Below are 27356 nucleotides of genomic sequence, written 5' to 3'. Positions count from 1 at the left end.
ATGTGCATTCTATTTATCCCAACTCTTTAACAGAAAAGCGCGGATTTCGTGCTTACAAAAGCACTAACTACTTGCGGAGAGAACTTAAAGATAATCTAACAATAAATTCAAAAAGGAAGACGTAGTTCTAGACTACACAGTTTAATTTAATCTAATAGGCTGACTCAGAAGCCTACACCGGCGATAGACTAATTAAACGGCCAGAATACGTAGCCGCTACTAAGATTAACATCTGGAGGAAAATATTCCAAACGTGAACTACAGAAGCGAAATCACGCTCTTTCTTAACCTTTCCGTTTCCCCCGTTTAAATACTTTCGTTTACCTACTTAAATGCGAGCGGAAATAAGAGAATTCAGAAAAGATACCAAAATTAAAATAACTAGTTAGTGAACTAACGGAAACCGTATAAGGTATTTCTCCCAGCTTCTTGGCGTGCCTTCGTGGTGTGCACGCTGGGTCGGTATTCCAGAGGTCCGTGGTTCGATTCCCGGCGAAGGCGGTTGCTAATTTTTCATTTTGCCTGCATCCAAATAAACCTAATGTCTTTACAGTGGCGACCGAACTAAAAGGGTGGTGGATGGTGATTTCTCCCCACTCAGGATTTAGCGATTGGGTTTCCTAAAAATCCCAGTCTTTCTTTAAAAGGAGGAGTATATAAGGTATTTCTTCCACCTTCTTGGCTTGCCTTCGTGGTATAATGGTTCTGCACGCTGGGCCGGTATTCCGGAGGTCCGTGGTTCGATTCCCGGCGAAGGCGGTTGCTAATTTTTCATTTTGCCTGCATCCAAATAAACCTAATGTCTTTACAGTGGCGACCGAACTAAAAGGGTGGTGGATGGTGATTTCTCCCCACTCAGGATTTAGCGATTGGGTTTCCTAAAAATTCCAGTCGTTCTTTAAAAGGAGGAGTATATAAGGTATTTCTTCCACCTTCTTGGCTTGCCTTCGTGGTATAATGGTTCTGCACGCTGGGCCGGTATTCCGGAGGTCCGTGGTTCGATTCCCGGCGAAGGCGGTTGCTAATTTTTCATTTTGCCTGCATCCAAATAAACCTAATATCTTTACAGTGGCGACCGAACTATAAGGGTGGTGGATGGTGATTTCTCCCCACTCAGGATTTAGCGATTGGGTTTCCTAAAAATTCCAGTCGTTCTTTAAAAGGAGGAGTATATAAGGTATTTCTTCCACCTTCTTGGCTTGCCTTCGTGGTGTAGTGGTTCTGCACGCTGAGCCGGTATTCCAGAGGTCCGTGGTTCGATTCCCGGCGAAGGCGGTTGCTAATTTTTTCCTTCTCTTGCTTCCAAAAAAATACCTAATGTCTCTACAACCGTACACTTTTTACTTTAATTTTGAGGTTAGAAACATTCTACTGAAGTTTCTAAAACTTTTGGACTTTTGCATTACATAAAGTTACAGTTAATGTACCGTGTATTTATCATGGTAAAGTAACTTTACCGACATGGTAAGAGATACGCAGAAGTTAAGATTTTTAATTTCTTCTCAAATAGCCAGTTTAGCTATTTGAGAGGAAATTAAAATAGGTTAAGAATAATCATTTGACAGAGCTTAAGAATTATCATTTGATCATGCTTTGTGAAATGATAATTCTCAAATAGCTTAAGAATTATCATTTGACAAATCATGATCTTTATTATTTCAAACTTAATCAATCTGTAATTGTTTGTACCACTGGTGACTTGAAGGCACTGACTGTCCTGGTATTCTTAATTTAATTTTACTAATTTATTTAAATTCACTGCCTCGTTTCATCCTAATGACCTATGGGTTGACACCAGTGACTATCCCAGAAGACCAATAATATTACTCTGAATGACAAGATGCACTTTCATTTAATACTCGTATTATCCGTATTAAAAAAAACTACGTAAGTTTAGTGTCCTGTTTCAGATCGGTGACAGACAATCAGTAGATCAACTGTGAACAAAGACACAGAAGGTAACCGATGTCACCCGTGACACATGTGGCTTTTGAAGGACAAGCGCTTGCTGACGACCTCACGGATTTTCGCCAAAAGTTCGCCAAATTTGTCGTATTTCGTGCTGATCGTGTATTATCACTTATATAATAGAACTTTGTTTCTTAAATTTAAGTTGAATAATTTTTTAAAATCCGTTTGTATATGCGAGGCTTTTCTCCTAATTACTTATCTTTTAAATTGTTAATTGCTTAATCAGAAATACATTTTAAACAGCATAAAAGATGCATAAAAAAGAAAAGCATAGCTTATGTAATAATGAGAATGCTCATTAAATTTGTCTATTATTTTCATTTTATTATTGAAATACTTTTTGGATTATAAATACATCAGAAAGTATACTTTTATTGTAAATGCTACATATTGAAACATTGGAAATTTATGGATTTATTATTATTCATGATGAAAAACATTTGTATATACATTCATTAATATAAATCTTATTCATTACATTAACGCTAATAAATATATATTAACAACTTCTAAACCATCGCATCTCTCTATCTGTACGTAAATATATGACTTATTAGATATGTATGTATGAATACAAAAATGAACATTGCCAAAACGTTTATTTGAAGTTACTTTTAATTCATATAACGATCATGTAATTGGCAGCAACTGTAGTCATCAGTTCTTTGCAAATTATTATGGATATGTAATAATGAGTTGAAAAATAATTGATGATCATTTGAGTACTAAAGAGTATACACATTTTGTTATTGGGTTAATTCCTAATTATATTATATGTATGATCTACGTAATATAAACATGACTAACAACTAATAAGAAATGTAACAGCTGTGCATTTATAACATTTGATTACTTAAAACAGTGCACAACTGATTATCACCTTCATATCTGTTTACATAATGAATTGTACTTTCCAATTAAATGCACGGGCCTACTAGTGGCCAAAAGCGTCGTTGAACACTGATAGTTCTGTCTCAGGTTAGAATGCCGCGAACGGGGTTTTCTTGGTTTTCTCCATTTGTAACTGGTATACGAGCCAGTTTAAAAAAATCTTCTACAAAGGGATCCCTCCTGCTAGGCAGATATCCCTCGAGGCTTTGCCGTAATCACATAAAACAAACTCATGATGTGCACACCTAATTTCTAGAGTTGGTATAATTAATGTGTTTTAGGTATATTACCGAGTGTTCTATGGGACAGTAAACAACACGCATATGTTTTGATTGCTCATGTATTCATATGCTTTATTTGATCTTCATTTTGCTGAATAGTATCTGCTGGCTGTGAGGATGTAAATATCAGCCATATAGATTTTTTGTCATAGAAGGGTGTTTTTTTTTTTTTTTTTTTTTTTTTTTTTTGTCTGTTTGTTTGAATGGACAAAACAGTAATTATGAGCCATAAAGTTAGTCAAGAAAATGCTTTCACCAGGTCACAAATTTTCCAGTGAGCCATCAAATGTTTATTGAAATGCAGACAACAGAAAATACACATAAGTGATGTCTGATAAATAGACTTATCCAGCAAACGTTTTTAAACTATCTTTAGTGTATACAAAATTTGGCTATTACTGATGTAATTTATTGCTATAACCAGAAGTGTGTTTATCTGTTACTTGAAGTGCCAGAGTGGAGATCAAAGTGATTAACTTGATAGCAATCACCTTTCTATTATCTTCCATTACTAACAATAAAGTTTAAAACGGAAAGAGTGTGAGCGATACAAAACAACACGAAGAAGCAAACGTCACTTTCGCCAATCTGAGCGATAACTGATTCTTGTTTGGCTTTCAGCCTGTTAACCAAGTGAAGATGGTAACCCTATTTCGCAAAAGAGCGTTTCTCAGAACTGTTCCTCCAAACCTTTTGTTCCGGCAACAAATATCGTATGTGATAAGGGTTTCAGACGGGAATAATCAGATGCGTATTAAAATATTATTTATACGTAGATATCCCTTGTATAATTAGAGCAAACGTGTAGATTTATAAAATTTATGATACGTGAATCCATCTTTTATGTTATGCTATGTTTTCCTGAGGAATGAATGACTGCTGTCTAACCACATTAGCGAGAGTAGTTTGGCTGAGAGCCAGGATGGGTCAGTTTATTGAAGGAGTGGGGGTGAAAAGCTTGGGTATTTTTCCCTCTCGGAGGTCGGGCGTCATTTAGTGCTGTTTCTTACAATATTCCACTCACCCCTACATCACTGATAGATTCCACTCCAAAAGGTATGTTTACATAAATATGGAATACATAGTCGGACAGTATATACTTTCACTACTTTCTACATTTCATTATCTGGTTGGGTGTGAGACAGATCAAGGAACATTAGTCGATCACATCTGGACACCTTGGTGGCTAACAAAGCATTGAATACTTTGAAAACATTTCTGCTGGTGACTGCATTGTGCGATCGAGCTTTATCTTTATGAAAAACAGCATTTTGTACTTCTGCAACTAGGGTAGTGGTACCGTCAGCAGTACTACACCCATGAACCTTATAAGAGATAGACTAACCCAGTGGGCGGGGCGCGCGTCACCGACATGTGCGCAAGAAGGAGTAGGGACGATCTGGTTTACTTTAACACTGAAACCTATGGCGTTTGTATCACATAAACTGTTTTTTAATTATTAAATATGATACGTTGTATAGTGATGATATTATGCAAGTCACAATTTTTTTCAAATAGGATTTAATATATCTCATTAAAGCACTTTTTACTGTACTTCGCGCAATTTTTCATGCGTAATTCTTGTACAAACATCTTTACTTTGGTAAAACGGTAAAATCTCGAAGCACAAAATTTATGAACTTAATTTTGCGTAAAAATGAAGTAAAATTAAATAAGATTGATAGTACGTGATGCCTGAAATAAATAAGGTAAAATTAAACAAGGTCTAATATTTTTTTTTTTTTTTTTTTTTTTTTTTGAAAAATTTAATGAACATTTTCAGGCAGTGATTTTTAAAACTATAATAACATTACAAAACAATTATTTATTTGACTATATCATCATTAAATTATTGACATTAAAGTGGATTATTAATTTTAGTAATTTATAAAATTCGGAGCATAAAATTTTCTGAGTGTAATGAAGGAAAAAAAAAAAAAAAAAGATAAAATAAAATTTAGAAGCACTTAGATTTTATATTACGCCCAAAAGGAACATTTTATTAACGTTTTGTGCGTTACCTATATTTATTGAATATCATGTTCTTCGCCCGTAAACCGCATACATTTGAAAACAGCATATCTTTAGAATTTCCGCACTGGAGATTAAAATGTTATTTTCCGTACAGTGTTACCATTGCTCGATTTGAAGTCGTTGAGTTTGTTAATCAAAAATTCGTTAGTTTTACAAAATATGTAATAGATTAAAACAAATTCGAAATTCGGCCGTCCAGATGCCCATGTTCGGGGGGAGGATTACATTATTCAAAATTTGATGGCTCTAGATACCGTCGTTTCTGTCACAGTGCGAGAAACATACATGTACTCATGCAGATTCTTCATTATTTAGTTTCTTTAAATATAATACAGGGCGATAGTATTTGGTTACAACAATTTGCAAGGAGACACGGACATTTACAGTGAAACAGCGCAAAATGCCGCTTTGAGCTAATAAATTAAATTAACAGTAAATTAAAAAAAATCTTATGCATAACTAAAAATAAATTTTAAAAATAATCACTATAAAATACAAGCTAAATTAATTATTACGTTTAAATACAATTAATTTTAATATTATAATTAAATGTATAAAAATTAAGGAGTCAAAAGTGTTTATCACTGTGATATATTATGAAATATAATTGAAAAAATATAGAAATTGTGCTATAATACTCATCTATAATTTTAAAAAAGCAGCACAATTTAAAATTTTAAACAAAACTTTCAAAAATTCTTTTTTAAATATTTTAGTATTTTTTACTTATTCACACCAATAAAAAGCATAAAAATTGCAAAAGAAAATTGCTTGTTTAAAATTTTCTATTAGTTCAGATTAAAAATATTATTTTCTAAAAGAAGTAATTACAAACTTCCTCACAGCATAGGAAAAGCTAAAAAAATATCCAGCCCTGAAAGCATGCAACAGCTTTATAATTATTTGGGACGCTAATTATACTTGATAAATATGCTAAATTTTTAAAAATAAATCTCAGTTTCAAAAATAAAAATATACAGAAATTCTGATTTGTGAAATAAGGCGCTAAAACCCAGCTTTTTCTTGGCAATTATACACGCTGCAATAGGCAGCCGCTGTTAAATTTCTGCAAGTCGTCCCTACTCCTCCGGATATGGTCAAGGTGACAGCCGGGAACGCGTCAAATGAGGGAGAAAACCCGTTTGAATTGATCTATTTCTTATAAGGTCCATGACTACACCCACTTGTCGTCATATCCTCTTTGTGCCTCTTATACACTGGTGTGCAAAATTTAAGGTAACTAACGTCGAAAGTAACGTCGAGCGGAAGTTTTTCAGATCAACCCAAATCATACCACGAAAGCTGCAAGATGCAAAAATAAGGGGGGAAAGCAAAACCATCCAAGCAAAGAATCGAAATGATAAATAGGACCTTTTTTTAAAAAAGGTAGCTCTGAGCAGAAATGGAGAAAAGGCAAAAAGTCCATGTAACAGGCGCATGACAAGAAACATTCAGTCTTTAGAAAGGGATAAAATCATCCCTGACTGCGATGCAGACATAACAATGTCTATCTACGCTGAGGACAAGGTTAGTGAGGAGATGTGAAGGCAACGCGGCCCACTTCTTATGTAGTGCCAATTCAGCTGAGAAAAGTTCTGCCAAATGTCTCCCTAGAAAATCTCACACGCATTTGGGTTTTAGGTTCGAAGATCTTCTTGGCTTCTACGAAGCATTCAGAAGCGCTGCGAACATACAATAGAATATAAAACGTTGGAAAAGACAAGAGTAAAATTAACAGCGATAAAGTTGTTTTCTTTAAACACATAAGATTTTATGAAATGTGTTCTAATATACTGTATACATATAATGTATATATATAATGATGAAACTAATTTAAAAATAATGATGTTGTAGAAATATTAATTACAAGAAGGATGATTCAAAATGAAAAGCAAGTTAGCAGCTAAGGCAGATTAAATCTTCATTTTTATTTCAATAAATATGTTGCAGCCACAAACAACTTGGCAAACTAAACTTAGCATGCCCATTTCAAAACGGTCATATTTTTGATAATTTTGAGAACAGAAGTAACAAGCAGTAAGAAGAAAGTAAGAAGTGTGGAATAATAGCAAGTGTATAGCTGTATAATACAAAGTCAGTGTGATATATAACCTCAAGTTTGAAATTCCATTGTTAGTCTTAAATTTTACTGTTTTTGTTTTACCCAAACCAGTTTTGTGTCAATGCAGCTCTGTACTTCTAAGTATTTTTTTTAATTTATGCAATCAAGAATGTCATATGTATACAAAATAGTCCTTTGTATCCCATATCTAGATAACACTCTGTAATCTTTATTTTTTTTTTTTTTTTAATTTAGACTCAATAAATGCCGTTATGGATTTTGAAGGGCAGACATCATACTGCAAGGGATTGTTCCCGGTCAGTAGCCCTCCTTAGCAGTGTAAAAATAAAAAAAAAAAGTAAGAAGAGAGCAGCAAGCAGCAGTCCAGCTAGGCCGAAGTGTAGAAAAGAAATGCAGTTATGGTTCAGCATGATTTTTAGTACAGAATGAGTTAGATTTAGTTTTCAAGGCATTTGATTCGATAATTAATACTGCTGTAAAATTATTACTGCTGTTTGACTTCCATTTACATCACTATATAAGAGTCATTTGACATGGATTAGTCTCAAAATGATGCACTGCAGAAAAAAGTTACTATTTTTAGAACAGAAAGTGGGAATACGAAATTCAAGGGCTATTGTTATTTATATCATAATTTATCTTTTAGTTATTATAATTAAATTTATATTACATACATATATGTAGATTAAAAAATGAATATTTAAATCTGCCTCGGCTGCCAGCTTCCTTTCATTGTGGATCAATAGTCTAAAGCAATCGAAATTCTTGCTGTCCATTACGGATCTATGTTTCTACACCATCAACTTTCTCTCTCTCTCTCTTTGTATACATATATTATATACACATATATTGTATGATCTTAAATTCATTTAGTGCGAAAAAAGCAGCTCTGTATTTATACTTTTATTTATGGAATTTCTTAAAAAGAAAACATTTTTAAAAACAAATTGCTCACAGAAAGTAAGAAAACAAATACTTTTTAACACGAAATTAGTCAAAAGCCATCAGCTATTTTAAAATATAAAGCAAAGATTATTAGAAGTCCATTTGGGGTGTCTTTACGATGCTTGTAAAATCACGAACCTTGTTTAAATGGAAATCTCTCATTTTGAAAATAACAGCAGTCTCTTGCGAAAATGCATTGGGACCTTTCCTTTAAAATAAACACCAGATAGAAACAAAGTTTCCTTATTGTTAACGAATACTATAATTTAAATATTTATGTGAATATTCACAAAATTCCTGTACCTTAAACCTCGCGTAAGAGAAACATTTCTGGAAAAGCTGTTCTTTCAAAGAACAGCGTAGATTTTATTCCCGCTTTTACGAAGAACATAAACCCTTTTACGCCTCTTTCTTGCATTTACTTGGATAATAGATGACTACAAAAAGAAATTCCATCGACAAACGCGCATTTATAGAGCCTAATTTATAAGGACTTATGACCTGCCTTGGATGAAAATACCTCTATGGCGCGGTTATTTATATTTTTCCTGTTAGTCATTCTGTGCTTTGATTGATAGTGGGGCAAAAAGAAGAGTTTATACAGAGAAGGGAAATTCTTTCCTTACTTGAAGAATGAGATGTGGTTGTGGGCGTAGAAATATATTCATGATACTCTTTCAATCCTTATCAGCTTAAAAAGAAGTTTATGGTACGCGGTAAAACTATTTCGGAAGCACATAAAATGGTTAGATAGGATAAGGCTGGGAATCGTATTTTCAGCTGCATTTTACACATAGGTTTCGAAGATATATTGCATCTGTCGTTTAAATATGCTCTATGGATTCAAATGAAAATACGTATTCAATAATGAAATGAACTTGAGTTTTAAAGAAATTGCGATTACTTGGAATAATTCTAATAGCTTGTATTAAGTCAAAACAGGGATAAATGATTAAAAATATGTGATGTTATTTGAACAGGCAACAATAATCTTTTTTTTTTCATTGGAATAATATCTCATCCATTTTTGTTTTCCTTTTCATAAAATGAAAAATATTTTGGTGATATATTTTCGCTCCTTGTTTCGTTACAAAGAGCTAACATTGTAATTTAAAATGGTATTCTTAATTACATGCCATATTCTATTATGTTAGATCTTTATATTTCATAACTAAGATCTAACATTACAATTAGAAATTAATAATTCTTACCATATTTGTCAAATTCCTGTTTGGCAACACAAGAAAAATGCCATAAATTGTCATTCTTGCATAGAAGAACGAGCGACTGCACTTAAGAAAAATTAAAAAGAGGTATTACTACTATTATTATTGCTATTTTGTATATGTTGCCATTCGGCAAACTATAAAATATTTATCCTTCAAAGTGAATGTGTCTATTGTGGATTAAAATAAAATAAGGAATAGAAAAGCAATAGATGCAGTTCTTAAGGATAGGATATTTGTTTTTTTACTTTTGTATTGAATCGATTTAAATAATAAAAATGTGTTAAATTCATGATATGTGTAATTAAAATTATTCAGTATTTTTATAGAAAGACGTTATACATTTTTTTTATAATTTATTTCACACTCAGTCAAACTTCTTCATTATTTAAAAACTCGATGATTGGGAAGCGAGCAGTGGCAAAACTATACAGAATAAAACTCTTTTTATCTACAGCCCGTAAGACTGTATATCGAAATTCTAAAGATATGTTGTTTTTAAATATTCTGTCATTTTTCTGCTGAATTAAATTTCATATGACGTAAGTGGGAAGAATATGATATTAAATAAAGTTAACCCAAAAAACGTTAATAATAAAAACATAAAAAACGTTTTTAAGCCATTTTACTAAAGAAACTGAACATTGATATGATGAACTGAGAAAAGACTGAAAAATAGAAAAATGTAAGCTAACACTTTAACACTGCGTCGGGAATTCTAAACATATGCTGCTGTTCAAATTTTTGTGATTTTGCTATTCAACTGTGTACGGCATACGCGCGAAGAAAATGATGCTTAGTAAAAATAAAAATAAAAACAAAAGGTTAGCAGGAGTGAGGGCAAGACCACACTAGTGGACTGCGAGTTCAAGGAGGGCTAAAAAACTCTAACAAACCCGTTTTGGCGACGAATAAAATCCGAAACTTTTCAGATTTAATTTTTTTTCTTCTTAATGAGAAAAAAAATCGTGCTAAAAAAATAACCAACAGACGCTGAAAGGAAAGGTACGAATGCTAAAAGGGGAATTAACAATTTACATATGAGGAACAAGTTGCATCGCCAAATGCAAAGAAGCAATCGAAATTAATATAAAACGCAATCCCGCAGTCACAATATAGTACCTTAAAAAGGGCATGCAGGACTTTTGCTTCAAATCGTAACCATCAAATATTCCGTGAAATCTGCGACCAACCAAAGCAAAAAGCATGAGCTGAAGACACTATCCGCACGATGAAATGCATTGGAGGGCTTTTAGAATGGTGCAAGACAACCCACTGTTGCGAGAGAGCTGAATGTGCGTCATAGTTTCATCATTAGGCTGTGGAATCGTTACCAAAGGGATGAAACCCCTGTAGAAGACGTGGATCTGGACGCCGGAGGATTACCACAGCGGCAGACGATCCCTTCCTGTTGCTATGTGGAAAACGCATTAGATCACTAATAGCACGACAGGTGGCGTCGCACCTTCTGCTGCTGCAGGACAGTCCATATCCTCCTAAAATGTGTGGCGTCGACTGCATGATGGAGCACAAACCACATGTCATCGGGCGACTTTGTACGCCCGATGACGTGTGGTTTGTGCTCCTTTGTTTCCATCGTATGTTAAAGCGCTGTTGAACTGTGTCCGTGTACATCGCATTTGGACACCAGAGCACTGGGGTCATGTATTCTTTACTGATGAATTCTGATTTGATATCAACGAACGATTCCCGAAGGGCAATAATATGGCGAGAGCCAGGGACACGTTATCGGGTACCAAAGTTATCTCAAATTTAGTCCCCTTGATATCAGAAGTGTTTTCAATATAAACGTAGATGTGTACGGATCTTTGCCAACTATGTCTAGAAGAACGAAATATATACTAACCGCACTTTGGTTATCCTCCAAATATCTGAAAGCTATTCCAGTAGAAGATACCACTTTCGTTACGATAGTGTATGCGTTGTTAAATCGTTTATGCAGAATGGGTTTTCCTAAGGAAATTCAGTGAGATCAAGGGACATCATTTATCAACACTTTGACAACCGAATTTTTTTAACGTTTCGGTATTAATGCTAGTCCTATTTCAGTACACCACCCCAGTCTAATCCAGTGGAGAGATTTTCATTTTCATTTTTCATTCAGATAAAAATAATACTACGAGTTTTATGTTTGGAGGCTGGTTCTGATTGGGAACAGATATTACCATCGGTTCTTCTAGCCTTAAAAAAAACAGTGACGCATGAAAGCACGGGTTTCACATCCGGAAACTTATCCACAGAAAATAATTGCTTACGCTAGAGGTGTCGTTATATGAAAATTGGACGGATACAAAGGAGGAACAACCGATAACCGAGTACGTTCTTAAAGTCATAAATGGCCTAAAGAAATGCCTAAGAAATGAGACAAAATGCAAGATCAACAAATCAAAAGAAAAAAAAAATGGTATGATAAAAATGCGAACGGAGTTAAAAGGAAGGTGATCTGGTGTTAATTTTGGCTTCTTCCAAAGCAAACAAACTGTCGGTTCATTGGATGGGACCGGAGAAAATAGAAAGTAAAGTATCCGAAACAAATTCATTTTAATCTTAGCGGGAAAGAAAGAAAAATTTCAAATTTATGGTATCAATATGTTGAAGCCATATTATAAGAGACCTGAGACAACCAGTTATTTGTATTGTAGAGAAAATGGTTCTGTCCAGATTGCTATTGAAATATATTTTCCTTATAACAATCCAAAGGTTTACAGATACTCTGAAGTTATTAGAGGTAGTAATTTGGAAGAATTATTAAAGCCTACACAATTATAACAATTACAGAAATTATTAAATGAATATTCGCAAAGCTTTTCTTATGAGCCAGGAATGACAGATTTCATGGAACTTGATATTGAAGTTATCAGCAACGAGCCGGTAATATCCTAACCATATCGAACATCACATCGACAATATGAAATTCTAAAAAGAGAAATTTAACGAATGCTTGACCTTTAAATTTGTTGAGATAGGAGAATTTGATGATACTCGATACACTTCTCCCATGACACTCGTGGAAGCTCCAAATAAAGATCCCAGGCCTTGTGTGGATTACCGCTGTTAAACGAAATTACGCGTAGCCGCCAGTTCTGTCCCTTACCCAGCATCGAGGAACTGGTAGAAGAAGTTTCTTCAGGAAAATATATCACAATTATAAATTTAGCTAAGGGATATTGGCAGATATCTTTAAGCCGTAACGCTCAGAAATATGCCGTGTTTGTGAGAAGTTTTGGCACTTGCGGCTATTACAGTTAAGTTTTGGTTTAAAAAATGTTCCTTAATTTTTTTCCAAAATGATGCAAGAAATATTAGAAGGATGCGAGAAATTTGCAGTTCCGCATCTGGATGAAGTGGCTGTACTTTCAAAAACTTGGCAATGCCATCTCAAGAATCTGGAAATTCACTGAAATGTATAATTGAACATTAAGCCTTCGAAATGTCGTTTTGCTTAAAAAATGTCCTTTGCTTGAGCTATCTAGTAGACCAAGGGTAACCGTCAGATTTAAGAGCAAAACTGTAAGAGGTTTCCTTACACCCAAGATTAAAACTGATACAAGAGCATTTCTACGATTAGAGGGCTACTATTGTCGTTATATATTTTTATTCAGGAATTTAGGAATCGCCGCTCAGGTGATTGGCGTTTGAGCAAAACAGTAAAGGAGGATAGTCTGTGGCTTTCAGAGAGCGAACTTTCAATAAATTGAAAGAGAAATTAACCAATCACCCAATTTAATATGCATAGAATTTTACTCTTTCTACAAATCGATGCATTTGATTATGAAATGGGAGTTGTACTAGCACAACTCTCTAGCAAGAGAGAACAGCCAATCATATTTTTGAGCAGGTAGGTTTCAAAGATAGAAAAAAGGTTCACTACCGAAAAAAAAATATGCCAGCATCGCTTTGCGTATCATCATTAGCCTGTCACTGGGTTACGAACTAATGCCAGTACTAATCCTCTCTTAATGCAATGGCCTCTTTCTCTTCAGCTATAAAATTTCAAAATTATTCATCGTTCAGGAAAACTCAGTAAGAATTCCGATGCCTTTAGACGGAAAACTTAAGACCATAGTTCTCTATATCTTCATTTCCTTATGGTCTGTGTTGCATAGTACTTCTTTGCAGAAAAAACTGTAAGATTCTATCTTGTCTGAGTGTAATTGAGATTAGACGTTAGTAATAGTATTATGTATTTGTTAACACTGGGTTCAATGTAAAGTTTGAATTTTAATCTTTGGTACTTAATCCTACATACTAAGTACTACTAGTAAAGATATGACGGACTTCCACGACAGCCCTCGCCCCGGGAGGCAAGGAGTTGTAGCAGCATAACGTGTGTGATATTAAGAGAACTTCCAGTTCCCTTGGAAACGAACTCCAGTATCCACCAAGGGGCCAGGGAAAGTGACTTTATGACTTTTTTAAGATACCCCCTTAGCCGTTTATACGTTGACTTATCTTCTATGAATAAAGATATATCCTTTTCTCTGTGAAATGAGAGAGTAAGACGCTTCGTGTATCGTGCGTCGTATGCTTCGAGCGTCGGGAAAGCTGCTGTCTTTCCCCTTCTATAATAATGCTGTAATATTACTTATTTTAATTAACCAAGAAAGCATGTTAAATTTAAAAAAAACTTGAGTAAGCTTAAGAAAGATAAAATTAAAAAATAATAGGTATATTTTTGCTTTGCTTTGGATGAGCATTATATACCCAGGAAATTACTTTGGATTGTTTTTTTACTTCTCCCACAGTCAACACAAGGCTTTCAGTTTTCAATCAATTCAAAATCTTGTCTTGTTGATTAATTAAATAATTAGGGATTTTATATGTAAAACATGAATTAAATATAAAATATAATTTTAAGTAATTTAATATTCAATAAGATGTCTTCAAAAGCAACACTTTTTTTTAATTTTACCAATACAACAGACTCAAATTTTTTTTATTATACAAAATATGTTCTAGATGATAGCAACCATTCTTCAGAAATCAATTTCATCTGCAACATTTTCAGAAATAAATTTGAATAGCTGAAAGCTGAAGGAATACCTTAGCACCTTTTCTTTAAAAACAAGTAAAATTTGTCGTTTCCTTGTCATGAATTTAAAATTGCAAAGATTTCTGAACATAAAAAGATAAACGCAAAATTCGTTTTCTTCAAAGAAAATTAATATGGCAGGAGTAGAATTTCGTATTTTCTTTCTCGAAATACACCAGACTTTTTCATTCAAATTCAATAATAAAACGATAAATACGCCATCTGATAAAAAAATAACAGAACAATTTGCGATTTTTATTTGTCCGTTAGTATGCGCCAATTTTCTAAGAAATAATTTACTTTACGAAATTATTAAGCATATTAAAACAGCTTTTGCATAATAATTATGTTGTATTTATTAAGCTATGCATTTTGGATATAACATCCCTGTTATAACATTGGCAACAATTTTGATTGAGCCGTGGGTAATGTTGTGTGGTGCAACTTTTTTTGTTTTCTTTTTTAAGGAAACCTGGGCTTCTATTAAGAATTTTCAACCAAAGCGTTGTTTTCGTTATTCCTTGCAAATGAATTTGCATTCATCCATTGCAAATGAATGAAGGTTACAAACTTAAACATATGTAAATCGCGCTTATTTTACAGTTATATATGACAAAAATATCTGTCATAAATTCTATAGAATTTGCGTGAAATTATTATATCAATTCCTCTTATAACAAATTACAATTTGTATTAAAATACTTCTCCTTTATATCATGTTAGGGTAAGCTACTTAGAGTAGGGAAAGGGTTCGACGGTTATCTGAGTAAGGGGCGAAGTATCTTTCTGAAAAACTTCTTAAGGAAAATTAGCTCGTATTTACGCTACACACGAGGTAAACCACGAGATTTTCGATGAAGCTAACCCCCGTTCTCCGGAATTCCCACCCAGATCGAAGTACTATAGTGTTCAATGATTTTACCGACCTGTCGCTGGTGGCCAATTTTATCTAGAATTACCATTACAATTTAAAGAAAGAGCGTTGCAGCATCCAAAGAACTATCGCCAGTCGGCGGCGTTTGGTAGTTTCCCATAAAACTCGTCAGGTTCTTTTGTTTGCTTTGGTTTATACAGCTATAGTAAAGCACACTATGAGTACCTTCCTGGAGACGGATGCCTTCGTGGGGAACTTTCGAAGGAAACTGACTCGTATCCAAGATACACATAGGGAAAAGGCCAAGATACACATAGGGAAAAGGCCAAGTTACACATTAGGCTATAAGGTATTTCTCCCGCCTTCTTAGCGAGCCTTTGTGGTGTAGAGGTCAGCACACTCAGCGCGTGATTGAGAGGTCCGCGGTTCGATTCCCGGCGAAGGCGTTGCTAATTTTTCAATCTCTCTTGCTTTCAAAAATACCTAATGTCTCTACAAGGCATAGTTTAGTTTCCAAACTCGCACGGCATTGTTTATTTAATTGTGGCAAAGCACACGAGGGCTATCTGCCTAAGGGGAAGCATGAAGGCGTTGTTTGGTTTAAATAATTATTGCAAAATACTAAAGAGTTATGTGCCTAAGAAGATACCTTCGTCGAAGACTTTCTAATAGAAACTGGCTCGTATACACGTTACACATGGAAAAACTACGAAAACGTCCATGCAGCCAGACCATTCCCCTGAAATGGAATCCAAGTCAGAACTACTAGTGTTCAGCGACTTTACCGCTCGGCCGCTGGTGGGATTATAAAGTTGCAAGAATTAATTGAATTAGCAGCTAAATTTCACACCTACTACACACTTGATTGCGAAATGTTTTGAAAGGATTATCTTCTTTATCTTTCTGCTGCTAAAGGAGAGATCTAAAATAGCTGCAGATTTTGTGTCCTATTTTTACCGATTCACTACTCCGCGGGTGGCATTTAGAGGTTGAAATATAAAGCGATAGCTTTACCAGTCGTTTCCGGACATTACCGACCCCATGTAATGGTTTGTTCTACATGGGAATAAATTTAAAATCATTGCCAAGTGCGATGAATCTGAGAAGGACCAGAACTTCGGACTACCGTTGCGATTACGTAAGTATCACAAATCTCGCTCATCCGTAACTTGAGGAGCAGTACCGACGCTATCAGGCCCATTACGGTTAAGAAAAAAAAAAGAAAAAATACAGAAGAAGAGGAAATGTTGAAGATATATTTGCGGGGAGGGTAGTAAATAAATCACCCACAATGATTCGTAATAAGGCACTTTTTTACCCACACCCCACTTCGTTCTTCCGCGTATGAAAACCGATGACGGAACGTGAGCTCTTTGGTTGCGGTTGCAGTTTTGACGTCAGATTTAGCATGGGCGAGGTCGCACACTTGAATGTTTTCACCATTTTGTTACTTGCAGTAAGCCGGTGAATGGATCGACTGTTCTTAAAGTTCGCCAAGTATAGTTCAGTTGTGAGCCGCGTTTTCTTTGAATGTAAAACGAAATGCAAGATGTTAGTATTTTTATTAACGCAATGACTCCTCACCTCGATTTCTTCTCTTTATAGCAACTAATATATTTAATCAAAATAAACGTTGTTGTATAAATAGCATATTGTAGTTCAAAATTATACATCATGGATCGAAATTATACATCATGAATTTCCATTAATATTTCTATTCCGTAAAATAATGGAATTTAAAAGTAAGGAATGTAACGAGTACGTAATACGTTTTAATTGGAAGGTATTCCGATTCAGAACAAAGTACTCTAAAGCCTGTTCTCGAAGAAACGCGCTGATGTGGTAGTAGAGTATTTTGAGCAGGGGCGTAGCTAGAGTTTCCAGCGCCCGGGGACAGTTGAAGAATTTGCGCCCCTTTCCGTGTGCCAAGAATGGAAAACGCTTCATTTAAATATTTCGTAGCATGAATTTGGCGCCCCTTGGATGCTGCGCCCGGGGACAGATGTTCCCCCTTGCCCCACCCTAGCTACGCCACTGATTTTGAGCTCTTGAATATTGGTAAAACTGGGCGATAAAGAAATGGAGACTTTTGAGCATTCACATTTAAGATCAACGCTAAACAAGGATTTCATTTTAAGTGTCATCATATGCAACAGTATATTCGTACGTGTCATTAATATCCTCCAGATCGTTGGACAGTTATCAAACAAACCAAAGGGAAAAAGTATTTAATTCGTTCCTAAACTCCTGTTATAACACTGTTTAATACTAAAATAGCAATGCAGTGAACGAAATAAATACTGTACATAAATGAAACACTGCACATGATACTGTAAATAAATGTTTTTTCTGATATCTATATCAAAAGCACTTTTTAAACGTGCTCTAACGTCTCTGATCTTTCTTTAGTGATCGATTTCATTCCCTTCGCAATGTTAGCCGATTTAATATCTTCTTTGTTTTTCCACAGTCGTAGACACTATTGTACTCGACATACGACATGTAATATTTAAATCCCGGATACGTATACCACCTTCATGCTTTTTAGCAATCTCTTTTTTCACCTCCTTGGTGATACTAACAATTTTCTTCGTTGCGTGACTCTTCTCATAACCTTTCAAAAATTCAATGTTATTGAATTTACAAAAAAATGTACGCGAAGAAACCCAAAATCACTTAAAAATGCAGAATTATAGCGCAAGTTGTGTATTGAATAGTAGCAACACGAGTACTGACGTTCATGGGCAGTCGTAGCATTGTCTCGAAAGAGATACACAAGCGTAGTGCGAGCAGTCGTGGCTCCTTGAACTCGAGTCCAACAAATCTCGTATACCCCAGACAAATTTCGTACACCCAAAAAAATATCGTAAATCATACAAAAATTTTTGCGACCAAACAAATGGACCAAGTTGGATGTATTTCAAAGTGGATGCATGCCAAGATACCACTGTATTAATAAAAAGTACTGCGTGAGTAAAAGCATAAATTTTGCTTCGAACTTCAATATGATTTAAAGAATCATAGAAAACCATTTGTTTATAATGCAAGACATAAGCAGTTTGAAAAAAATTAAAGCTTTCGGCGATAGACAATAAACATTTTTTAATTAGTTATAAAAAGGCAATCGAGGACTCTCGGCGCTAGGGGAAGAATGCCTTTGAAAAGAACTTGCTAATTAAAATTTGCTCGAATTCCTGTTACACACATGCATAAATCCACAAGAGCATACAAGCAGCCAGCCTGCACGATAGATTCGAACTCGATTGAAATTGCATTTAGAAGCAGTCTCACCCACTGGTGGACTTGGAACCTATGTACCGAGTTTTATAAAGATAACACCATTCGAATGCTCGGTATATAGGTATAATGATAAAAAGATATAAAGATATCTTTTAACCAAATATACTGTTACAAATTAAAAGTCCCATTAAACTCAGGAAGCAATGTAGAAACTCTTTAGTGGGAATTAAAGACGTAAAATAAAATAATTTCAGTCATTTGCCAAATTAGAAATCCAGCAATATCTATTTTATTCATTTTGCCTTAACCGCTTAAATTGAAGAAGTTTAACGTGTTCCATTTCAGAAAAATTTAGTTATTCAATATTTAGTTATTTATTAGTTAACTTATTCAACCTTTTGACTTCAGTTGAGAAATAAATAAAAACGTTAAATGAAAAAAAAAAAAAAAAAAAATCTGAAAGGTTTCAGATTTTAAATTACGTCCAAAGGGGCGTTTTTTAACGTTTTGTGTGTTACCTTTATTAATTAAATATCATTTTCTTTGCACTTAAACCATAAAATTCGGTTCAACAGCAATGTCGCAAAATAATTTTAAAATGAGCCTATCTTTAGAATTTCCGATACACAGTTCCGCGCGCTGGAGATAAAAAGGTTTTTTCCCCCGTAGAGTGTTGCCAATGCTCGCTTTCAAATCGTTGAATTTTTGATCAAAAATTCGTTAAATTTTTACAAAATATGAAATCAATTATAAAACAAATTTAAAATTTGGACTTTCAGATGTGCATATTCGCAGTAGGATTACGTCATTCAAAATTGGATGGCTCTAGGTAACGTTGTTTTATCACAATGCGAGAAACAGGCCTACATTTATGCAGATTCTTCATTATTTAATTTTTCAAATATAATACAAGGCGATAGTATTGATGGCAACGATTTGAAAAGTGATACGCCGTTTATAAAGGGTTCCGAAGCAAATCGGAAGACGAGAACAATACTCCTTTAAGGTTTAATAAAATAATTTTTTATTGAAAAGTAATTTAAAATTAAAACATTTCAATACTAGAAACTTTAGATTTCACTCATGAGTTATATATACCTTAGACGGCATTTAACCATAAAATTAACACCAATAATATTAAATGTTTCTAACTGATAAAACTAAAATACCTTATATGGTATTTAACAATAAAATAAACACCAATAATATTTACTGTTTTCAATTGATGAAACTAAATATTTTTTGTTTAATAAAATTTAACCTTTTTTATTGATTTATTTATTATTATTTGAAATCTTCAGTTCTGTTTCTGCATTTTTTATCACTGCGTAAAATAGCAAACAAAACATAAAAAGTTTAAAAAGTATATTACCACTTGCCTAAAATTTTCTGAAATGAGAAATATATATAAGAATATGATTCTGAAACTCACAGCCAGTCAATAATCGGGGAACCGAGAGCGATTTTCCTATTTAAATTTGGTTTGTTACATACTTTCATTATGAAAAGTATAATAAAAATGCTATACAAGGCTAATGGTTAGGTACATCATGTGAAATGGATACTCGAACACGTAGAAAGCGTTGGTTTGGTTGGTTAGTTTATTATAGCAAAACACGCTGGGTCTATTGCCTAAGGGGTGGGACACCTTCGTGAGGGACTTTATAAGGGAAACTGGTTACACGTTCCACATGGGAAAAACCACAAAGACACCATGCAACCAACTTCTTCGCTAAATTAAAATTTTTAAATAAATTCTAAAGACATGCTGCTTTTAAATATTTTGTAATATTGTTGTTGAATTGAATTTTATATGGTTTAAGTGCGAAGAACATGATATTTAATAAATAAAAAATACCTATAGCCTATTAAATATCACGTTCTTCGCCCCTAAACCATAAAATTCAGTCCAACAGCAATATTTAAAATAGTTTTAAAATGAGCATATTTTTAGAATTTCCGTTACACAGTCCCTCGCGCTGGAGATAGAAATATTTCTCCCCCGTACAGTAGTGCCATTGCTCGTTTTGAAATCGTTGAGCTTCTTAGTGAAAAACTCATAAATGCTTTACAAAATATGAAATAGATAGTAAAAAAAATTCTTAATTTGGGCTTCCAGATGCCCATATTCGGATGGAGACGTACGTTATTAAATATTTGATGGCTATAGGTACCGTTGTTTTTCACAATCCGGGAAACATACATACATTTATGCAGGTTATTCATTATTTAATTTCTGCTATTTATTAACAAACTTAGCAATAAATGTTAGTTCTTTATATCTGTTGTTATTACTTACTAGCTGGACCCATGAAAATTGCACTTGCTGGATTTATTAAAAACACTGTATATTTTTTCCCGTTTTTATAGTAGCAGTTTTAGGCACCTAGCCGCACCCAGTGGCTAGCTGTTCTCAAAAGGTAAACGAAAGTCATTCGATGCAAAAGTGTGATTCAAGACTAATAGCCCTTTTAAGCTAATAATAAATAAAATGCAATTTGCTTTTAAAATGCTGTATATTTGCATGCCTCCCAAACGAAAATCTTCATGTGCACTTTTTCCTCTAATCATATTTTTACAGTTTTTAACATTCTGGAACGAAGAACACTTATCATCAGAAATGAAAACGAAAAAAAAATTGTCATCGAAATATACTTTAATAGTATCAAGGCGTATATATTCCTATTGAATTATACTGATCGCGAATGAATTTCACTAGTTGGTGGCATCCACATGAACTAGCAATATTTTTTTATAAGAGACCAGGTGACATATTCGTTTATTCAAACTGCAAAGTACAGATGCTAAAATTTTTTAGTGCAAAGACGCTTTATTCGCTTTCTGGAAACTACAGACTGTGTGCAAGTAAACGTTTCCGCGGCGCGACATTTTTGTACAGAAGCAGACATGAAGTTTTCGCCTCGTAAAAATATTTAAAAACAAATATTAACATCTGCGTTCAAGTGTTATGACACTTCAAACTTCCGTCCGAGTTTCTTTTTCAAACCAATCCAATTTAATTTTTTCACAGATTTAATTTTGCATAAAACAAGAATTTAATTTTACATGAAAAGTCAAAGTAACAAATGAAAGACTAAAGATGGTTAGATGAAAGACTAAAAAGTAATTAATTGTTTAGATAAGTGGGATTATTTAGTAGTTATTTTCATAAATAAATACATTTGTAAATTAATACCAACATATATTTGTAAAATAATATATACCCTATATTTTCAGAGAATAAATACAATTGAAATTTCAAAGTTAAAAAATTAATTTAAATTTAATTTTTGCATAGATTTTAATTTTACCTGGCATTAACTTTGCATAAAACATGAATTTAATTTTAAATGAAAGTAAAAGTAACAAATGAAAGATTAGTTAGATGAAAGGCTAAAAAATAATTGTTTAGATACGTGGGATTATTTAGTAGTTATTTTCATAAAATAAATATATTGGTAAATTAATATTTATAATTAATATATTAATATACATTCGTAAAATAATATATTTATTATATTTTCTGAGAATAAATACATTTGAAATTTAAAAGTTAAAAAAAAATTAACATATTTTAGAATCTACGACTAACCAAAAGAATAAGTTTGTAAGTATAGCACTGCAGAACTTTCGAAGGAATTTTCACGAAAAAATAGATCACAATATTGCAAGAATGCAAATAATTTTACACGCTTCAAAATTACAATTTTCCGGCTTGTTTTCAAACCATGCTTCACGAGGTCTTTGAATTGTGTTTCAAATGATAGCGCAGTAAGGCTTTGATTAAAACTAATCTGAAAGCCGATCTATTTTAACATATTTTTCTTGAACTATAATAATACACTAAATTAACGAGGCTTTACGATAAACGATCGTATGCATGTCACAAAATATTTAACAGTTAATTAATTACAGCGAAATACAGCGAAATTAATCTTGAGGAATTCCACCAGAATTATAATATAACCGATGCTGTACCTAACATCAAATTCTAGACTGAAGTGGCTAAAATTTGAAGGGCGAAAAAGTACAATATATTGGGAGATACTGGATAATTTTCGCAACACACTTTACTGATCCAATAGTCAACCAGCCAGCCGCGACATCAAAGGAAGTGTTCTTGTCGATGCCAGGAGTTAGTGGTAGATACCAGAATGAACACTGGAAACACTGTTTGTGATACTAGACGCTAATAAATATGACAGATAGCGAAGAGGTTTTCGGTGTACGTGTAAGCAACTATCTTATCGCGCAATCCCCTGAAATGTTTTTACCCTAGGCTTGTCATAGTCTTCAAGGCCCTTTTGGAAATACTAGCAATAATAATGCCTGACTGTATCAACTTTACGACTCTTGTATCGGAGATTCTTAGGTACAAACAGAATGCTTTTTCGAAGATGGCCCTGCGATTCCTGTCGAGCTCATTGATGGTTTGTTGTATTATTTTCTAGTGAGTCTTAGAACAACCTCATTTGTTAATATAAACAACGCTATCGTATAAGCTGTCCAAACTGATATAGATGTAAAGCAATCACATAACTGCGATGGGTGTGTCCAGTGCGTTAGCATTCATTTGCTTGCATTTCTAACTTCTGAATACTCGATTAAGAGGTATCTGCCAGAATGCAGAAGAAAATCAACGGAAAACCGCAAATCGGGTCAAGTTTCGCCATTTTTGGAAGTGTAAATTTTTTAAAATAATATATAGATTGAAGGTACACATTGTAGCAACTGAATCTGCTTCTGCTTTCAAATTCAATCCAAACACGTTCCTTAAAAAGCACGTACAATCAGATAGAACTCGCGTACATATTTTTCGCTGAAAGATCAGCGTTCATTTGTCAAAACTAAGCTTCAAGAGGCCAAAGAAAAACGCAGAAGCAAAAGAAAGATGTGTGAGCTGATGGGCACCATTGATAGCAGAATATTTTACTCATTATCAATGAAAGAATGGACGAACGTGCCAGATAGCTTTGGCAGCCATCGAAAATTCCTTACCCCCGGGGTTCCCAAAAGTGTCTAAGTAATAAATTTATTTCTAATCGGTGAATCTCACAGTACGTGGTATGCGTTTTTGACCTGGTTAAATATTTGTTTAAGGTCTATGCGAAGAACTGACAGTTTTGATAATACAGCGTAAAATATATGAAAGACCAGCCATCTAAGAAACAGCAGGTTTTTTTGCGGTTATGATCTTACGATTAAAACAATAAACCGCTTAATTAAATTTAATCAGTTTTAGGATAATTTATAAGTAACGTTAATTTGGCTTTTCGTATCTTCTATCTAAAAGAATCGTAAAAGACTGAGAGTGCGACGAGTTTCTTTCCAGAAAATTTATATTTTAAACCATTTTTATGATAATGAGTCGAATATTAAGGCCATATCGGATCTCACTTGCATAATTAGTTTCATAATAATTTATAAATAATCTCAATTTAGTCTATCACGTCTTTTATCTAAAGCCACCGTGAAAGCATGGGAATCGCTAGAAAATTCCTTTTTAGAACTGCAATTATTTGAATGAGGTTTTGCACGTATATCTAGAGTAAGCAGTGATATTGTTTTCCTGAACATATTTTGTTTCACGCATGTGAATTCTTTAAATAGTAATTAATTTACTTGTCAAGAATACAAAATAATTAGTAAATAAGAAAGATATATTTTTATAACAGAAAAAAAAATTAAATGCAAATTAAAAGCAGAAAATATTGAATTTTTTCGATTTATTTATTTAATCCTTTAATTACATTAAGGAACAAATAGGATTTGTTTTATTATTACAACTGACACTTTTCGTTGAAATAGTTTTTTTCATATACGTAAACAATTAACTGATTTAATTTATACTCAGGCCTTGCGTGCAAACACAAATATTCCGGATGTGGAGACCTTTCTCTTGGTTAGCACTGTCTTCAGATTTATGCAAATTAATACATTTTCAATATTTTAAAATTCAAATTTACTTTTCGCAATAATGAAGTATCAAAACCACGCGGCCATTATAAAACCATGCAACACGGTAAAATAGATCAATATAAAATCTGAAATTTTAAAGTACATGGAATTTCATTCAACCTTCTTCTATCTTCCTAAAAATATCTATGCGATAAAGAATAGATCCAACCGCAGTTATTGATCGTGTATGATTTAACTTCTATCTATGAATTTCGGTCCAAAATGATTACATAAAAATATTGAGTTTAAAATGTCGTAATGAGAGATTTCATTTTCAAATTTTGCGCTCAACGCTGTTTGAATATCTAAGTTCAAATTACTGGATTATTATTCTATTCATGGGGCAAATCACTTGCACAGTTTTGAAGGCAACACTTTCAAATTTGTGAAATCATAATTGGCCACATGCGCGGACGGACGGACTACTTAGAGTCTGTAAGAATTTTTATATAAAATGCCAAAATAAAAGAATTTGAACTGCAGATTTGTTTTTAATCTCGAGTTCCTTGATTAGTTGTTTAACTGTAAAATCTTGTTTTATACACGCCCATTTACTCTAACTTGGTTAAAAAGTCCTCCACGAAGGCTTCCCTCCCTTAAGGGGGCAGATAGCCCTCGAGTGCTTTGCCGTAATCTAATAAACCAAGTGTGTGAAAACATGTAGTAATACACACCCAAGAATTCATATTCCATTATACATATTTAAAAAAAAACAAGATGTGGATTAATATATTCATTAATAGCAATAATTATTCTGATATGCAAAATAAATGCTAAAACGTAATCAAAATGAAGAACTTCAGGATTTTAACCACATATCTGTATTACAGAAATGTCACATATATATATGTATTACATAAATGTGCTCTAAAGTGATAACAGCATAAAAATAAACATTTCTGGCGCAAATGCAGCCAACATATGTCCACCTGAAATTGATAATGAAACTTTACAAAATGGGTTAATCTGTTTTGAGAAAAAATTTCTTTTTTAGAACAAACGTATTACATTAATATTAACAGCGGAACAAAACCAACGGTATAATAACATTATCTTATAATTTAAGAATTAATATTCAATGTTAATACAGAATAAGGAAATAGAATAACAGATAGCTAAGTTTTTCTTTAATTCAAGTTAAAATATAAAATGTACTCATAAAATAAATTACAGTTTTCTACAAAACTAGTTTTGAATATTCGTACCAAATACGTACGTGCTTATGGAAATGAAAATGCAGTTGCCAGTAGAAATCAACAGAAAATCGACAATGTATGGAAATACAAATTACCTCAAGTTTGATATTTTTACACTGGAAATATCGAACGAACGAACGAATGAAAAGACGAAGAAACGAAGAAATAAAAAGATGAAAATTTTCAGCACGTTTCCATTAGTTTTTAATCTATTTTGGTGGAGGAAAACATTTATTTTAATAATTAATTGATCAAATTATGAAAGATTACACCATTTGATAGAATGACTCAATACAATTCCAATTTAGATTTTGCGAAATTACTAATCACAAACATTCTTGCCAATAATGTGAGAAAAAAACAAGACAGAAATAAACTAATAAATGAACACATTTGTTTAAGAGTTTAAATCAATTTTTATAAATACCTCTTATTTTTGAGAAGGAAGAAATTCTCTTGGAACACACCTGAAGCATTCACACTTGAACACTTCCAATTGAAATCTCTATTCGTCATTTTTCAGTTCTCTGCCATCAAATCAAGAACAACATCAGTTCTCTGCCATCAGAAAAATGTGACATTTGAGCAGAGCGTTTTAATCTTGATATACCGGTACAGGTAAAAGGAGGCGGACCTAGAATTTCATCATTGGCTGTACAAGTACAGTCCCTCCGCATTAACTAAGCATATCCGCCCCAGTTTTGATAAAGAACATCCCGTTTTCGACGTTGGCAATCATTTGCCTTCCAGACGCCAGCCATGATGGTCATTTCCAAGTCCTGATCCCGTGAGAGAAGGTACGCTGAGCAAATGATTGAGTGCGATTTTCTGGCATTACTAGCGGACTCACAACGGATGGACGAAAGCGTTCCCATCGATATACAAATACTTGCTCTCTGGAGTTTCCTTAAGATAAGCGGACATGATTACTTATTAAAATTTGAAAGATAATATTAAAAATCTTCAATCTGAGTGTGTTTTACCAGAAATTTACAATGCATCTGCTCAAAAGCCACTATTCCTCGGCAGGCGAACAAACTAGAGAACAATCATCGGGAAATACTTAAGACGACCAAAGAATACCTCGAATTCGGGTGAGTAACAAAGTTTTCTTACATCTCCAGGCTTTGTCGCATCCAGTATTAATGCATATGTAAATAATACGTTGTTCATGTTACCTCAAAAAGTAAAAAAAAAGCTTGTGTTTCGATTGTTAATAACGATGATTTTACTTTACCATCTAAAACTGCTAAAGCGTCTAAAGGCGATAAAGCGCACAAATGTGTAGGAAACTTTAATAAATGTAATGCTTTTTATGGTGAATCAACAATAGTACTGATGATAGTATTAGTAATGAAAACGATGATATACGCAGATTCAGCAGTCGCTGATTCAGCCCCACGCAAAACGCATACTCCTTATTACGATAAAACCGGAGGAGAATTGTCTATATACAGATTACCTGGAAAAGTTGCTCAAATTAACTAACACAAAATTTCTTGGCCAATCTACAGAGAGGGAATTTGCTAGAACTGCTGTCTAATAACCCGCGGTAAATGGCGAATTTATCAAAACTTTACTGAACACTGCAAAAGATCACAGAA

General features: G+C 33.6%; 1 protein-coding gene and 1 long non-coding RNA gene across 6 annotated transcripts in view; one reads left to right on the top strand and one right to left on the bottom strand.

The window, feature by feature from the left end:
- Pde11 (Phosphodiesterase 11) overlaps window positions 1–27356 on the bottom strand; it is a 589461-nt gene that overhangs the window by 272098 nt on the left and 290007 nt on the right. The window contains exon 1 of one of the 5 annotated variants that reach the window (XM_085820850.1): window positions 26180–26274. The exons of the other annotated variants lie outside the window; for them this stretch is intronic. Coding sequence (XP_085676976.1) covers window positions 26180–26228 — 49 coding nt within the window. The 5' untranslated portion in view covers window positions 26229–26274. Of the gene's footprint in view, window positions 1–26179; window positions 26275–27356 lie in introns of those variants that run through there. 5 annotated transcript variants of the gene reach the window in all.
- The window catches only part of LOC118193715 (uncharacterized), a 322326-nt gene continuing 321464 nt past the window's right edge, over window positions 26495–27356 (top strand). Inside the window, exon 1 of the long non-coding RNA XR_015042198.1 lies at window positions 26495–26846. This is a non-coding gene — a long non-coding RNA (uncharacterized LOC118193715). The remainder of the gene's footprint in view (window positions 26847–27356) is intronic.

The sequence above is a fragment of the Stegodyphus dumicola genome, chromosome 7 (assembly GCF_044657685.1).
Source record: "Stegodyphus dumicola isolate Sdum_Otavi_A_Nest chromosome 7, ASM4465768v1".
NCBI lineage: Eukaryota > Metazoa > Arthropoda > Arachnida > Araneae > Eresidae > Stegodyphus > Stegodyphus dumicola.
Note: the sequence above shows the minus strand (reverse complement) of the source record. Positions and strands in the feature narration are given on the sequence as shown.